The sequence below is a fragment of the Peromyscus maniculatus genome, chromosome 2, assembly GCF_049852395.1.
Source record: "Peromyscus maniculatus bairdii isolate BWxNUB_F1_BW_parent chromosome 2, HU_Pman_BW_mat_3.1, whole genome shotgun sequence".
Lineage (NCBI taxonomy): Eukaryota > Metazoa > Chordata > Mammalia > Rodentia > Cricetidae > Peromyscus > Peromyscus maniculatus.
In genome coordinates this window covers 147,186,724-147,204,034 of record NC_134853.1, presented here as the reverse complement: position 1 = coordinate 147,204,034, position 17,311 = coordinate 147,186,724, and the positions used below count along the sequence as shown (strand labels likewise).

Genomic DNA, 17,311 nt, shown 5'->3' with positions numbered 1-17,311 from the left:
TTTGTTTGATGGAATGAACCCCAACAAGACTCAGGGACTATAAAGACTTTAAGAAAATGATACTGTCAGAAGTATTGCTAGGTGAGACTGCAAAGCTCAGCAGAAACAAAATAAAAAGCAGGGATTACAGTGAGCACTGTAATTTAAATTGTTCAACACTTAGCTGCCTTTCACAACAGGAGGGTTTATCTGAGGGGGACCAAGCAAGGATGGGTAAGAGTCACTCCAGGCTTTGAATCCTCAGAGGAAATGGTAACAAGGGCTGCCCAGGACTGGTGTGGGTCAGAGCTGCCTGCATGTTTCCTTTCTTCCCTCAGTTACCTATTAGAAACTTAGGGTGTGGTGGGCAGGAGACAACCTGTCTTAGTTCTCAGATCTCTAGACTAGGGACCGCACCTGCACAGCAGGCCAGCGCTCTCCATGCCCAGACCTGACTCAAGAAAATGCCTCCAGAAGATCAGGCTGTAGGCAAGTGTGTGGAATATTCCTTTCCACTGTGTGAATATATGTTGCTGTGATTGGTTTAATAAAGAAGCTGACTGGCCAACAGCTTGACAGGATGAGGTTAGGTGGGAGAACCAGACTAGACACTGGGAAGAAAGGTGGAGAGAGAGGAGTTGCCAGCCAGCCAGAGAGGAAGCACGATGTGCAAGATGAAATACAGTTTATGCCATGTGGCAAATGTAGATTAATATAAATGGGTTAATATAAATTCTAAGAGTTAGCTAGTAACAAGCTTGAGCTATTTGCCGAGCATTTATAATTAATAAGAAGTTTCTATGTGGTTATTTGGGGGTGACTTCTGAGACACAGAGAAACTCTGCCTACAAACAGTACCCAAATGTCTAGTAACAAAGATTAGCATAAAACCTGAGAAAGCTTAAAAAAAAAAGGGAGGGGGGCAGTTTCAAACACATAAGAGTGGAGTCACACACGGCTTCTTGGTAACTGCCTTTTCTCAGGTAGCTGTTCGCTAGTGGGCAAACAGAGGCATGGCTCCTTTAAGAGGTGGCTTCATGGCTTGTTCGAGCAAACACAGCAAGGCTCTTTTAACAGGTACTGAACACTTAAATGGGGTTCATGAGCAGCAGGTGGCATGCTACTTGGTAACAATGCGGACCCAACAACTTCCCACAGCTGGAGTGATAAATGTGGCTCCTGCTGGTACCTCTGCCATGAAGCTAAGCTCTTAGGGAGCCAAGGTGGAGGGAGAACCAGCAACCAATGCCATGCACTAAGCTGAGCTCACTGGCTGGCGACTAATACAGCAGTTTAAGGTTTGTCTCATTGATCAAAAACAATACAGATGCTCAGAGATAGATCCAGATGGAAAAAAACCTCTAAATGGGTTACAGTGTGTTTAACATGTATAAAGGCTTGAGAGTGAAGAGAAAAAGGGTATAGACAGTCACAAAAAATATATATAGTTTTAAAACAATACAGTCCTTAAAAAGGGAGTAAAATAATATAAAAGAAAAAAGCCACATAATGATGGGAAATAAACAGAGTCTGGATCCCGTATATATTACTGTGCTGTCTTTAAATTTTTTGACTGTTAATGAACAAATGATAACTGTTAAGAAACATTAGATTATGGAAACTGCTAGATTAAACCAACCTATATATTTTAAAAATATCTTGATTTTGAAATGGAAGTCAATAGGTGTGTTGTTTTGTGAGAGAGCTTATGCTTTTATTTCTACAGGAAATGAGAGGCTGTGGATTCATTACAGATTGATACAGTTCAGATTTGATCGAGGAAGACTCCCTGAAAATCCTGACTACAAACATAAAGAAATAAACCTAAAAAAAAAACAAAAAACAAAAAACAAAAACCTACAAAACAAGTTATTTTACCTGCTCAAACATAAAAAATCATCTTTGACTAACCTGTGTACAACACACAGCCTATACTTGTCTTAATGCAGATATGTATGTTACCTTTAAAAGTTTATGTATTTTCAGAGTAAAGGGACCAGATACCAATAAAAATGGGTGGCCCAGGTGATCCAGCATCTCAGAGTGCCTCTGTTGCAGTTACCTTGGAGTTCTGCATCCAGAACAGCTTCAAAGCTGCTGGCTGAGATGATCCAGCCTCACAAACTATTTCAGCCAAGACTTAACCATTATCCTACATTTTCTCAGGGTCCCTCAAAGATGCCAATGCCCCTAGACAATAGGAAACAGTCTCGAAAAAACAACACCCATAGCCCAAAAGATGGGTTATGGATGTTTAATATCATTTAAGGGGTGTTGGTTACAAGTTGTTACTGGTCATAGTAAAAAAAAAAAAAGGCTAAACAAAAGAGTTAAATTCAAAAATCTCTTTCTAAAGGAAAAAAAGAGGAATATGATACAGGAATAACAGGAAAAAAGGATAGATCATTGAATCTACTTTAATCCAAAATCAACCATTAATCTCAAAATATTTTACATTGGTTTGAATTGTGGTTTATTGATATAAATTTAAAATTAATTTTGTTATACTGTATGTATGCAATTCTTGTTTAGGGTATTGTGTGTATGCAGTTCATTTAAAAATTTAACATATAATTAAATACAGGTTAATAGTCATATATATGTGTAGTATAGTCATCTATAATAATGTATAATTAAGAAATACAGATTAATAGTCATCTATAATAGTTAAGTTTATAGTCATGTTAGGTATGTTTTTAAGGTCATACACAGATATATTTAGATAGGTGGTCTTCAAACACTTCAAAGACCTACAGAATATGGCATTTAATATGTTTAATAACCTGAGGCTTTTCATGACAGTGAGATACATCTGCTCTTGATAGCACCAATTTACTTCAAAGGAAGATGATGGGCATAGAAGAACCTCAAATGGAGTTTACTTTCTTGACGGCAAAAGCTAGCCATTTGGGCAAAGAAACTGCCCTTGCCTCAATTGCTGACAGTATACTGTCCAAACTGGACCAGCAGGAAGCAAAAAGTGACTGCCAAACTTTGCCAAGACAAAAGTAGGACAGTCCTTCAAAATCCCAGCTTCTCAGAAATGTCTGTCAAATACACTAGGTCTGTAGGCCAAAGCTGGATGCCCTAATGTTACAAAAGAACTTTGGGTGACCGTCCAGACAGCCAGATGTCCCTGTTGTTAGGTAACATTTGACCCCTTCTGGGGTCTTTGATGGAGTCAAATAGATAGTCATAGTTGAACTTTTCTTTAGTTATGATAAAAGGTAAATTGGGTATAAAACTTTAGACTCACAAAGATAAATAAGAGCATTTTCTCTAAATTTGCCAAATACAGATAGACTGAATATTGTAACTGTAATTCTTACTTAATAACTGTTTTGTTGTATATAATTTTATACTGTGTTAAAGTTAAAACCTTCTTTTTGAATTAGACAAAAAGGGGGAAATATGGAATATTCCTTTACACTGTGTGAATATCTGTTGCTGTGATTGGTTTAATAAAGAAGCTGACTGGCCAATAGCTGGACAGGATGAGGTTAATCAGGAGAACCAGACTAAGGACACTGGGAATAAGAAGGGCAGAAAGAGAGGAGTTGCCAACCAGACTCAGAGAGGAAACAGGATGTACAAGAAGAAAGAGAATTAACACCACATGGAAGAATGTAGATGAATATAAATGGGTTAATTTAAGTTGTAGGAGTTTGCTAGTAACAAGCCTGAGCTATTGGCCGAGCATTTTTAATTAATGAGAAGCTTCTGTGTTGTTATTTGGGAGCAACTACCAAGGCACAGAGAAACTCTGCCTATACAAGCCTGTAAGGCATTTTCTGTCACTAATTAATGACAGATGGGGGAGGGCCCAGCTCATTGTGGGTGAGGCCATCCCTGGGCTGGTGGCCCTGAGTTCTATAAGAAAGTAGGCTAGGCAAGCCATGGGGAGCAAGCTAGTAAGCAGCACCTCTCCATGGCCTCTGCATCAGCTCCTGTTTCCAGGTTCCAGCCCTGTTTGAGTTCCTGTCCTGACTTCCTCCAATGATGAGCAATGATATGGAAGTATAAGCCAAATAAACCTCTTTCTTCCTAACTTGCTTTTGGTCATGGTGTTTCATCACAGCAATAGAAACCTGACTAAGCCAGCCTGTGGGTTTCCCCAAAGGACAGAGCTTATCTGTGTGACCACTGAAATACTGTAGGAATGGCAGAGTGTGATTTCTGAGGATAGATCCAAGAGGGCACGATGGTTTCTTCTGATTGCTCTCTAGGATTTACTAGTTGTGGGGAAAACCTGCTGCCATGCCCGCCATAAGAGGTCCATGTAGGGCCTCCTGCCAACAGCCAGCCCCTTCCTGCAAACCATGGGAATGAGGATCCCATTACTCCACAGGAGCCTGCAGGTGGCTTTGGCCTTGGCTGACACAAAACTATATACTCATAAGGGACCCTGGGACAAGTAGAGGCTTCCTAAAAGTAACCATGCTATGACAAGCTTAAGGGTATGTGACAGACAACAAATATACTAGGTTAACCGAGGGTGCTAGAATTGGACCCGGTTCTGTCTGAACTCCAATTCTATGTTATCAATTTCTATACCACACTCCACCTGGCATCAGGCTTGTGGCCACCATCACTACTGACTTGGGAGCAGATGTATGAGGCTGGCTGAGAGGTAAGAAGTTTCAGGGTTCTCCTAGAAGAATCTGGAATGCTAGAAAGTTTGCCTCTCTAAGTGCAAGTCTTGATGCCAACTTCATATCCACTTGCCCTCCACGCCAAGGGCTACACATAGCGCCCACCATACCTTACATTTCTGTCCTTGCTCTTAAGCTGCTCTCATGGGCAGTCTCTCAACCTGCAAAAGCCCACTTCTCCACTCTGTTTATATTTATGTTCTCCTGGCTTCCTTCCCACCCTGCCTGGGAAGAGACAGAGCCAACTCCAAGCTCAAGCACTTCACAGACTACTCCCTGGACTGCTGCTGTTTCAGAAGGTGTCCTAAAGTCTTCTGTCGGTCTGCTGTACTAGAACGTAAGCTCTCAGAGCAGGAGCCTTGTGTTCCTCCCTCTGCACCGGGGTCCTGCTTCCTTCTGGAGGGAGGTGAGCTCACCCACCCCCTCTCACTCAAGCTATTCCCACACGTGAAGAGTTTCCACGGAACTTACCTGGCAGAGAGCGGATGAATTCATAGACATCTTCTACGTTCCACTTTGTGGGCTCACTTGGTAGGAAGTGGTGTCCCATGCCCACCAGGTCCCGCATGTGCATGTCAGGGAGCTCTAGATCCCTCTGGCCTTGTCGCCGTCGGGAGGTGGAGGAGCTGGCTGAGATGGGCGACAAGGGTTCCTCATAGCTTGAGTTATCTGAGCACCGGCTGGAGTCTTCCTGGCTGTGTGTCAGCTGCAAGGCAGCAGTAACTGAAAGAGGTGCAGTGCCTGAGGGCTGGGAGCAGAAAAACAGCGTCTTCAGGATCGGGAACTGACCACCCCACATCAAGGGGCGGGGCAGGTGCTGCTCCCTTCTCTGCCCGGCTCCCACCCTGGAGTCACGTCCTCTGTGTTCCTGCTCTTTAACGCCGCGGCACTGCCCCACGTGTGCACCACACTGCAGTGATCTGCTCTGACGTCTGTTTTGCATGCGTGTTTTACGTGACTTGGACTACCAAGAGGGGCTTCATGCGTAAGCACATCCTGGACTGCAGCGTTTAGCAGATTCTTAACAAGACAAAAGTCATCACTGCCACCACCATTGCCACCACCACCACTGACTTAAGGATGAAGATTGCCACCCACACTAGGCTGTGAGTTCCTTTAAGACTCGTCCTTGGATCTTTAGTGTCTAACAGAATCCCTGGCTTGGAACCATTGGAAAAAATATTTAATGGATGAATATCCGTGTTCCTGATGGAGACCTTCACAAACTCAGTGCTCCAGTTTTCAAGGGGGCAAAAAGGTAGTAGGGGAAGCATAGAGGCTGCCATCTCTCCCAGCCTTATGTGGAGGTAACCTGAATAGCCTGTCTTCACAGGGCCAGCAGGGTGAGACCCAAGAAATCAAGAATGGATGGTGACCCCAAGGGGGGTCATTGTAAGCTAAGACTACTGGAAAGGGAAAGGGCCCCTAGGTCTAAGGGAAGGGCCCTACTGGGGACCCAGGGAAGGTTGGATGTGAGGCCTGCAAGAGGTGAGAGCACCATGCTGGAAGGGGACAGCAGGCCTTGTGAAGTTCAACAGGGCCCTGTGAGCTCTCACCTGCTTCTTGGTGTCCTTAGGAAGTGTGGGCAGACTAGCCTTGCTGGCTCGTCGGCGGTTGTGAGTTGTGGTCCCTGCCTTCTGCAGCTTGCTCCGGTCTGAGTGAAAGAGTCCCACTCGTTTGGTGCATCCCACATTATACCTGTGGAGAGGAGCAAGCAGGTCAGAGCGGGGGCCTTAGGCAGCACCGGCAGCCAATCTGAGCCTGTCTACGGGTACAAACTGACTCGGGACACTGCTGATGAAAGACCCTGGGCAGGCACTTGAGCTCTGAGCCCTTCCTGGGAGGCAGGTGTCATACCAGTGGCCCTTCTAAAACCGGTCTCGTGATGACGTGAGGGAACGCTGGTGACATGTTTAATTCAACCACTCGGGGTATGGCTGCCTCGTGGCTGCCCCACACGACTCTGTCCACTGTCCCACTGGAGTGTGGCCTGGCTCCTTCAGCACAGCCTGGGCCGCAAGGCTGAGGACAGGAACCCCGGGGCATCGCTCATAACACCTCTGCTCACAAGACCTCTACCCGGAACCCCGGGGGTTCCTTTCTGGGTTTTGGGCCGTCAAGGCTAAGCTGCTCCTACAGAGCACAGGGCCCATTAGATCCTCAGTCCCCTGTGACTCACCCATCCGCTGTCACTTTAGGCACAAGCACTCTATGCCTTAGTTTCCCCACCGGTATAAAGGGCAGGGCAGTAAGTACGATGGCAACAGCGTAAGAGCTGCCTAGTGGAGATGTTCTGAACACGGACAACCGACCAGCAGCGCCCCGGCACCAAGTCAGTCAGTCTGTCTGCCTGCCTGCCTGCCTGTGTGTCTGTGTCTGTCTGTCTTCCTATCTCCTTTTGTGTTGAGGTGAAACAAGGTCTCCTCAGGTAGACCCTACTATATAATGACCTCATTCTTGACTCAATCCTGCTCAGTCCGTGAGTGTCAGGATTACAGATCTGCAGCACCATGCCTACTTTGAAGTAGCTTTTTTTGTTTTGTTTTGTTTTGTTTTTCGAGACAGGGTTTCCTTGTGAAGCTTTGTGCCTTTCCTGGAACTCACTCTGTAGACCAGGCTGGCCTCGAACTCACAGAGATCCGCCTGCCTCTGCCTCCCGAGTGCTGGGATTAAAGGCGTACGCCACCACCTTCTGGCTGAAGCAGCTTTTTAATAAATGACAGTGGTTTTTATCATCATCCATTTTTTTTTCCAGGCTGGATAAAAGCTTGCCATGGTTCTGGGCTACGTTTTATTTCTGTGGAGGGCTTTACCCCTAAGAGCGTGGCAGCTGCCCTTGGGGCCCAGCTAATGGGCTGCTTTGTGTTGCTTGGACAGGGATGCTTCCTCTCACATACTCGAGGGAGAGAGGGAGGGAGGGAGGGAGGGAGGGAGGGAGGGAGGGAGGGAGGGAGGGAGGGAGGGAGGGTCTCTGGGTCCCTTAGGCCTACTGCACTCCCCTGGTGTGCTGGGCACACAGCGCCCTAACTAGGCAGGCCAAGGAGCTTGGAGGACGGACGAGCCTCCCCTACAGCACCCAAGGTAGATGATTACTAGAAGGAGGACACTAGGCACAATCCTGGGGACAGGAAAGGGCTGGGCATGGCAGTGGGGCACGCCACTCACCTCTTTGCACAAGCCATGGAACAGAAGCGCTTGGAACGCTTGAACTTGTAGGCAAAGTCCACCCGTCCACAGAGCTCACACTTGAGTTTGAGGGGGGTACCTTCCTCTTTGGATTCTGTAAAGTATGGAAATGGCTGAGTGTGGGGAGAGATTGTGATAGGCTGTAGACAGTCCTACCACAGGAGCTCATTCATATCCTGCCTCTTCAATGTCTCTGTGGCTATGACACCCGGTGGCATCCATTTAGAAAATGACAGACTTTGCCACTCCTTTGGCACGGGCTAGGTCCCCCACTGGAGAGTTCCCAAGAGTGTCTGGTGACGCCTCTTGCAAACTGTGGGCCAGGGCAGAGTCAGCACCTTCTCCATGACCAGGAAAGAAGCAGGAGGCTCACACAAGCCTGGCCATGGCTGTGTCTCAGACCTCCCCACCTCAAATTCAGGGGGGGGGCACACCTGCCTGGTGCCATCCTTACCCTCACTTCTAGAACCTGGCAATGGTCCTATAGGAAGTGAAGTTCTGAAACCATGTGGTTGCTGGAGAGGCTCTCCCTTCTCCTGTCTGTTCTACAGGGACAGAGGTGGAGGAGGTGCTGGTGACGTTTCAGTGGGAAGGAATGGTACTTGGTCCCTGCTCAGGGTTCCTCCATAGACACTAAGAAAAGGGAAGTGTGAGGCCTGCCCTTGTGCCTGCAGAGAAGACCTGAGTCCACAGCTGGGTGCATACCTTGCAGGTAGGGCTCCTCCATCTCGGAGTCAGTGGTGGTGGTGTGGTCCTGCTGTGGAAGCTTCTCAGGCAAGAACCCCTGTGCATACTTCTTCTTGAGATTCCCCACCAGCAGGGACGAGCGTCCCACCTAGAGGACAGGTGACATGGAGGCCACAAGCGTTAGATCCTAGACTCCTTGCTACGCAGCTTTATTATAATTACAGGTACAAAGTAGCCAGGCAGATCCCTCAGCCCTCCCCAAGCCTCCCACATGCCATCATCCAAGGGTGCCCACTCAGCGGGCACTGATCTGCTGCCTGGCTCCCAAAGCAAGAAAACAGTGGGCACCTCAGTAAGGGGACAGTACGGGCCAGCTCCAGAAGTCAGGGGTATTCTATCTGCCAGGTGTGTCCAAGGGCAGAGATCCTATTTCGCTTACCACTCACTGATCTGGTGCCAGGCTGTATGTTCAGAGAGCACCAGGACTGGCAGGGCTGAGTTCGAGAGTGTATTTACAAGACTCAGCATCCATGTTTTGATTTTGTACTGTTCTCTACCTGACCACAGCCAAGCCAGAGGGACAGGCAGCCACAGGGGTGAGCAGGACACAACTGACCCCTGCCACAGAGGACATGCCCTATGGTTGGCAGCACCCAAGGATGGCTTTACCTCTTTGGGGCCTTGTTTTGTTTGGGTAACCTGGTAGCCAGCTCACATGGAATGTGGCTCGAGGAGGATGTGAGCTGCTGTTCTATCTGCCTTCATTCTGCAGGCTCAGGGTTTCTCCAGAGGCAGGAGGAGCACCAGATTGGGGTGGAGGGGTGTGTGTGGAGCAGAGCTAGGTCCTTATAAGGTAAGCCACTCCTGGGAGATCTGCCACTGGCCGCAGCCAACCTCCAGGAGAGGGCACAAATTAGCTTGTCTGTTGATGGTTCAGAAAGTGGTTCACCCACTGAAAAAAATAAGCTCAGTCCTCTGGTGACTTATAAGACTTTCCACAGATCCAAAGCATGAGCCACAGGCAGACGGTACCCCAGGGGACAAGGTTTCTAATACACACAGTCCTCCTGAGCCACATGTGCCCTTTCTGAAGGCCCCTGGATCTCACTCACTCCCTTTTCAAGGCTCCCAGAAGCACATCTCAGGCTGCACTCCCATGCCACCATCTTGATTTCCAACACAGCTCGAGAACTCTGTACTAATAGGCTCCTTTTGCTAACTGGCCGAAGTTTTGCTGTTCAGGTTTTGGCATTGAAAACTCAACAAAGAATAATTTTCCAAAGTCAACTGTCCTTCATCAAATACCCCAAGGTGAACTAGGTCCCTCTACTTCAGGGGTCACAGGTCACCAGCCAGCGATACTGCTGAGCCTGTGTGCATAAACTTCTAACCAAGGGGGTCTTGACAATTATTCTTGATCACCAAGTCATTTTAGACTCTGGAGAAACTTGATCCTAGAGAGAAATTATTCTGACATTGTGAAGGATGGGGGAAATCAGCAAGGTAAGAGCAAACTGTTCACATTTTCAGAAATTTTACATGGAATTGTAGAAATATTCTAGTACACATCCAAAATATATTTAAAAAAAAAAAAAAAAAAAAAAAAGAGGGGAAAAGAAGTAGTCCGTACCGGGAAAGGCTCCGCCCCCTCCTGGATCACAAACCCTTCGATAACATGCGTCAGGATTTGGGGTTTCACAATGGCCTGTGGTGGTTTATTCTCACCATTCTGGGGGGCAGTGCCGGCGATGCTGGAGGCAGAGTTTCCGTTCCCTGAGGTCATGCCGGGGCTGCTGAGGTCGGTCAGTGCATGAACAATGCCCTGCCCTGTCTCTGCAGGAGAGAAAGAGAGGGAGGGAGAGAGAGGAGACAACGTGGCAGAGATGAGTACAGAGGCCAGCTTGGAGATGGACAACCAGCACCCACAGTATACACAAGCCACAGTGCCAACCAGGTGCTCCCTCCCTCCAAGACCTAGTTACAAGGGGTCCAGCTTCAGTGGGCACACCACCCAGTGTAAGTGTGATCAGTTTTGTAACCATCGGCCTCGGCAGCTAGTAGGTTTTCTTAAACAGCTATTCAAGCCAGATCCAAACGGGCTGAAGAGGCCAGAATTCTGCCCCTGGGGTGTAAGGCTTCAGGCAGTACTGGGTTAGACAAGCAGTACTCAGTTTACAGAGAACTCCAAATAGTGATGAAGAAGACCAAGAAGCTCCACTAAACACAGGCTCACGGTGTAAGAGAGCAACGTGGTGGACAGATGTGACAGGAACCTTCTGAGTCTCCTTGGAGGTCAGATTTTAACAGCACCCCGAAACGGATGCCCAGGACCCTTGGGGGCTGAAACACCAGCAGACACTATCCTTTGGAGGCACTGACTACGTTACGGGGTTATTTTCTCCTCCAACGTTGAACTGCTGGTACAGCTGTCATTTCTCTCTGCTGATCCCTGCTCTTCATCGTACCTCCTGTGCAGAGTGCAGTACACACTCCAGTCGCCTCAGCAAACCACAGACCCACCCTCACCTCTCTGTGGACAACCTTCTTAACGGCTCCTTTGGAAAACTCAACACAATGCTCCAAAGAGTGGGATGGGTGCTTCCCCAGCCCGTCAGGGTGCCCCCCCCCGCTCTTCTGCCTCATCTCCTGAGTGATGTGCCTCACTGCTGCAGAGGCGTGAGGCTTCACCACCTCATTTTAAGAGCCCTCTCCCCAGTCCCCTTCCCAAGGTTGCTCTCTGTCACCACCAAGTGCTTGGTAAGCTGAGGTGCCTTTAACCTGGAACTTCCTAAAAGAGAAAAATGGAAAATCCATTTCTTTATTGCAACATGCCTATTAAATATTAAGCATAAGCCAGTGGTATATGATAAACAGAAACAGTACTAAAATAATAAAATAAAAAATAACTGCAGTACATTGTTACTTAGGTAATTTCTGTACAACATCTTCTATGAAGATGTTATTTCATGTTAAGGACCCAAAATATTCCCAGGAAATGGGAATTCATGGTGTCTAATCATGCACACAAGGAAATAAAAACAGAAACATTTTAGCAACCATTTCTAACTGGGCTCCGGTGTATTTCCAACGTGGTTCCTTATTTACTAGCAGCCCTGATTCAGAAAACCAGGAGCAACCAACCCTTCCTAATGAGAAAGCACAGGCTAGGACACAGGTTTAGCAAGGCTAGGGACTGTCTCCATTAGCGAGGGGGCCACGCCAATCCTGGGCCTCTAGCCTGTTCTATGGGACCTACCTTAACGTGACTATCACATGTGCATCTCAGAGAGAGAGTTTTGGTTCCTCTCTGTCTCTCCATCTAGGGACAAGGGTCTCACCAGTTGCCATGGCCAGCCTCACACTTGAGACCCTCCTGTCTTGGCCCTCCGTGGCTCTTCCAGCCTCCTAGTGCCGGGCTCACAGCTGTGCACCACCACACTTGGCTACTGTTTGCTTCTGAACAGCCCTAGTCCTTCCTGTCTGAGCGCAGGCTGAAGAAGCATCGGTCACTGACACTCATCTCCAAACTGCTCCTGACACCATCCCCTTCTGTGGGCTCTTTCTAGCCCTGCTCAACTGCAATGTCCCTGGCTCCAACCCCTTCCTTCCTGTTGTTGGCCTGTGCTGTGGATGGACGCTGTCGGGCAGAGGTGGCAGTCTTCAGGCTTTCAGCAGAGGTTACAAATCAGTGTTCACTGCTGGGAAGCAAGGACTCTGATATCGTCAGCCTTTTTTTCTTTTCTTCTTTTTTTTAAGATCTTATGATGAGAAGACAGACAAATCATCTCCTTCACACTGACACCAGAAGTTCTAGTCTAGTCTCCGTCATCACCCTGGGACAGATAACAGGAGGAGACAGAATCCCAGGGCAGAGGACGGCGCTCATAGCTGTCTGGCTGCCTCTGCCTCCATCACCAAGCCCTAGAGTTCATCGCCTGCTTTAGTAAAGAGTTCGGGCTATTTCTGGAAGGACCAACCGGTCTCACCCCCTGCCACGCTCAGCACATGGAGATTAATTTAATCTGCTTTCCACTCTCCCAGACTGCTTTGCGGCCTGTTTGGGGGAAAGCCGCTTTGACAGTGAAACTTGCAGGAACCCGCCCTCCTGGCCTGAGGCAAAGAAAAGAGACAAAGAAACCCTGTCTTTGGAATTCAGTTCCTCAGTGCTCCCCAGCTGGCGGCGGGGTTCCCACAGGTCTCAGATGCCCTCCTACAGTGAGCACCTCAACAGAACGGTGGGTGCCCATCGGTGCTCATCTAGCTCCAGGGGCTGGAGGAGGAAAGGGACCGAGCTGTGCTGGGAAGAGGCCGGCTGGAACTCCTCTAAGTGGACCACAGATGGACCACTAGGATCCAGTGCCCGAGTCTTACTAAGCATGTGATCAGCCACCAGGCTGCTTCTCACTGCTGATCTCATTCACTGGCTCCCACAGAAACAGCTCTTCCGCAAGAAGGAAAAACAGGGAAGGCCCGCCCAGTGGGACCGTTTACGCTACTGTTTTGTAATCATCCTCTTTGGGACTGGTCACTTCTGCTAACCGAGGCGGGGCTGTGACCCAGTCACCTCTCTGCCCACAGGGGCTAACCCACTATCCAAAATATGACACACGCTTAAGGCCTATAAAACTGCAATGAATTATAACCATAAAATAATAAAAACAAATGATAAACTCAAGTCTTTGTCATCACCATAAACAATATAGGTCTCCTTGGAACTACAAAGAGATCTGCCACAGGTGAGATTCAAAACTCCCTGGGGCTGTGACAAGGAGCAGCGCAGCTGGTGTCTACTGTGGAAGTGGCCTTTCCGTGGACCTGCCCTTAAATGAAAGCTGCCATTCTTAGCCCAATTTCACTGTCACTGTGGAGGATTTCCTCAGCAGAGAAGAGTTAGTGCACCAAGCTGGATCCAGAAACTTGGCAAGGCAGGATGACCTCTAGAGGCAAAGAAAGGCAGGGAGGCTTCTAGAAAGACACTTTCCAGTCGGCTGGAGAGACCAGGCTCACCCTGTCTTGATAAGCCTGGCCAGTTCAGAACCAAGTCCTTCCTACGTAGAGATGACAAATAAACCATCTGTTATTCGGGAATGTGGGAGGTTTGTGACCGTGCGTGCGTGCGTGCGCGCGCGTGCGTGTGTGTGTAAACCAGAGGTTGACACTGGGTGCTCTGGCTGGCTACAGTATGAGAATAAGCTAATGAAATGAACAGAGAGCTTAAGGAAACAGCAACAGGAACACGGCTCGGGCAATATCAACACGAGGTCACCTGTAACAGCACCGGCTCAGGCTCAGCACTGCACTCAAGCTCTGGGCTCCAGCTCAGCCTGTTTGAGAGTGAATTGGAGCTCCTGCCAAGGCCTGTGAACCTGCATCCAGGAGACAGCGGGAGGCCACACCTGGTCCCAGCAGCAGGTCACCTTACACAGAGGAAAGGCAGAAGGGCTAGGCCTGTGGAGAGGTACGGGCCACCCTTCCTAATCTCTTTAGTTGTATCTGGACCCCCAAAGAAATGAGTGGTACTGTGAAAGTGAGGGAGGTGTCCCTTTCCAGGAGAGAGCCGAAGAAGGGCATGGCGGAGGGGTGGGCTGGAGCTCAGTCCAGGCACTCTTCACAAAGAGATTCATGGGGAGAATGTTCTTTAAGATGCAAGTGTGGCTACATCCATTTAGACTTGGCTGTGAGCCAGTCGCTAGGCTCAGGTAAGCAGACCCTTTCGACACTGCTTAGGGACCAGGTATGGTGGGTGGGAGGGGACCAGATCCAGCTGAAGGGACCTTGAGCCTAAGGCATGAGGCAACTTGTCTTCAGGATTGAGGGACTTGGTCTACTTGATGGCTAATCTTGTCAACATGAGAGGATTTAGTCACCTATGAGACATGTCTCCTAGGTGGTCTCATCCGTGAACATGTTTCCAGAGAGGTTTGATGGCGGTGGGAAGACCCACCATGAATGAGGGTTGGCACCAATCCATGAGCTAGGGGCCCAAACAATTAAAAAGGAGAAAGTGAGTTTAACACTGAATTCTGCTCTCTGCTTCCTGACTATGGACACAATGTGACCAGAGGCCTCAAGCTTCTACCACCGTGTCTCTCCACCACGGTGGACGGCATCCTTCTCCCCTTAGTCTGCTCTGTCACGTACTCTGCCACAGCACCAAGATGAGTAGCAAATACATCCCAGGTCATGAAAGAAAGCTGGGCAGAACACAGTGGCTTCAGTTTCCCTGGAGTGGGCTGTCTCAGTGAACAGGCAGGGGGGGAGGGCTGTGCTCTGACTGGCTGGGAACAACAGCATGAGGGCAGTTGAGGGAGGTGGCAGGAAATGTGTCCTCCATTCCGGGACACGGAAGCAGAGGCAGCATGTGTGGTCTGGGACATGAGGTTTAGGAACTGGCAATGATCTAGGTGAGTGATTCCCAGATGGGAGTCTTGAACTAATAAGAAAAGGAACGTGGTTACAGGATCCAGGAGCTACAGTCAATATTCCAAGATGCCAGAAGGGAAGTAGTGCATGCTATTTCAATAGGCCCTAGCACACCATTATTCAACATCACGTTTCCCACACTTACAATTCAGGATGAGCCATTTCTCCCACAAATTTTTACACTAAATTTAGACAATGACCACACATGCATCTCCCATGCAGACTGCACACATTACAGGTGTGCTTTCTAGAATTCAAGTAAGAGTGAATGCTATTTGGAAGATGGTATCTTCTAGAACATATACCAAAGGAGCTCTTAGTGGGGAGTAAATTGCAGGCTCCTTCCCACACAGGGCCCTGAGTCCTGGACGAACCACTGCCTGTAAGCTTTTCAGTTCTCTAAGGGCAGAGCTGTGAGACAGAGACCTGTGGCCCGGAGGCCACAAGCTATGGCTCTGGCACTAGCCTGCCCCTCAGAGCACCTTCCTCGGCCGGGCCAGCTGCAGCTGTTCTCAGGCACCTGGGAAGGAACTGCGGTGACAGAGGATGACTTGGCCACTCAGCCTGCACAGCAGGGAGCTTTATAGGCATCCAGGTTCTCTGTGGAGGAGGGGGCTGGCCAGCAGAATGGGAAAGTAGCTGAGTCAGGTGACCTCAAGCCAGCCTGAGTGCCACTTCAGGATGACCTCATTGAGGTGAGGTTAGCAGGCCAGGAGGGCAGATGAGCATCTCAGTATTCCGGGTAAGAGCTGAGTCTCTCTGTCTACAGCCTTAGCTGGAGGGCCAAACCCTCCCTCCTGGCAGCGGCTGCTCAACAGCCGACTTTCAGGCCATCATCTCTCAGGACAGGCAGAGAGGGCCTGTCTGATTCACCCCAAATCACAGGCTAGAGTGCGCAGAGTGGATCTGTACACAGCTGGTTGTCTTCTAAGCTGTCACCCAGAGTTAGGAGGGAAGCAATCAGTGCAGGCGACAGCTACCTCCCTATGCAGCCAAGGACAAGGAAGCGGTGGGGATTGCCACCCAGAGCCCTGAACTGCTTCCTAGGCCGCAGGCTGAGTGCCGGAATGGGCTGAGGTCAGATGTAAGAGGCTGCTGTGGTGGTCCATCAGCTTCTGTGGGACCGCAAAGTGACTTCCAGCAGGCCAGAACACCAGGGATGCTAGTTAGTCCTGGCTGCAGGGGTCAAGGCATAGTCTTGTCTGTTCTGCTTAACACTGACGATGGAGGTCTGTCACAGGATGGTGTCCAATGCCCAGTTCGAGGACTCCCAGCTTGTCTCCATCACAGTGCTCCGGCAGATACTAAGACACCAAGGGAGAAACTCTACAGAGATATCCCAAGTCCCAGGAGGAAGAGATCAAGGGTGGCTGGGCAGAACAAATGTCAGTTCTGGGTCAAGCCTGAGCTCATTCAGCCTTCGCCTGTGATAACCTCAGGCACAAGGTGTTCACTTAGTCTCAGTTTCTCTGTCTTTAAATTACAGTAAGTTTAAGTTTGTGGGAAATGCTGGTTTTGAGTAAATGGAGAAGCAGAAAGATACTGGGCTTAAATCCTAGCCTGTGGTGCCAGCAGGCTACACTAGGCCTCAGCCTCCTCAACTGTGGTAACATCACGAAGCACAACTCTCAGAAGTGGCCCTGGCCTCACTCTCACTAAGCCTGACCTCATCCGGTCCCAGAGGCCAGACTGAGGCCTTGTTCCTGCCCCCCATGCTGTGTCTACGGAGGGTGTACCCTGTCCTTGTCTTTGCACACCCGAGGTCAGTCTTCAGAAGAGTCGTTAGTTACCTCTGCTTTGATGTGACTGCAACACAGCAGACATGCCTGCTCCTCAGGGCAAGCCAAGTGATTCACGTCACCAAGACCATAACCCAAAGCCAAGGAGACGAACACCGGATCCCCTTCTATGGCATCTTTCCTAGAGAGGCTAAGGATCATCAGCAGACAGCACAGAAGAACCCCAGAAACCAAGGGAAGGTTTTCTGAGTCATCAAAGGAAGAACCCCTACCTAGGGATATAAATGTGAAACTTAACAAAGCCAGGAAGTGGTTTCGCCTGTGAAGTGAAATCAGTTTAAAATGCTAAAAATAAATTCATGGAAGATAGATTTTTAAAATTCCACTTACAAAAGAAATTTTTATTGAAATATTTAGTAAATGTTCTAATTATCTTCAGGCTGGTAATAAGGAAAGACAATCATGCCCCCTAATACGCCAACTTTGTTATTTTTGGCTACTAACTGTAGGACCATCGGAGGTGACATAAGTGGAGCCAAGGTGGGAAGCGGAGGCAGCAGCCTCAGCTGGCCTGCCCACGTAGTGGTCCAGCTGTTAGCCCTTCTACATCAACACTGATGGTGTCCTCCCTCGGGAAGCACTACT

General features: G+C 48.8%; 1 protein-coding gene across 8 annotated transcripts in view; it reads right to left on the bottom strand.

Moving 5' to 3' along the window:
• The window catches only part of Phc2 (polyhomeotic homolog 2), a 108,644-nt gene that overhangs the window by 2,585 nt on the left and 88,748 nt on the right, over positions 1-17,311 (bottom strand). For all 8 annotated transcript variants that reach the window (XM_076565108.1, XM_076565112.1, XM_076565107.1 and 5 more), the window contains 5 exons: positions 10,135-10,337; positions 8,523-8,652; positions 7,797-7,911; positions 6,188-6,329; positions 5,103-5,379 (listed from right to left, as the gene is read on the bottom strand). In XM_076565108.1, the coding sequence (XP_076421223.1) occupies positions 5,103-5,379; positions 6,188-6,329; positions 7,797-7,911; positions 8,523-8,652; positions 10,135-10,337 (867 nt within the window). The remainder of the gene's footprint in view (positions 1-5,102; positions 5,380-6,187; positions 6,330-7,796; positions 7,912-8,522; positions 8,653-10,134; positions 10,338-17,311) is intronic.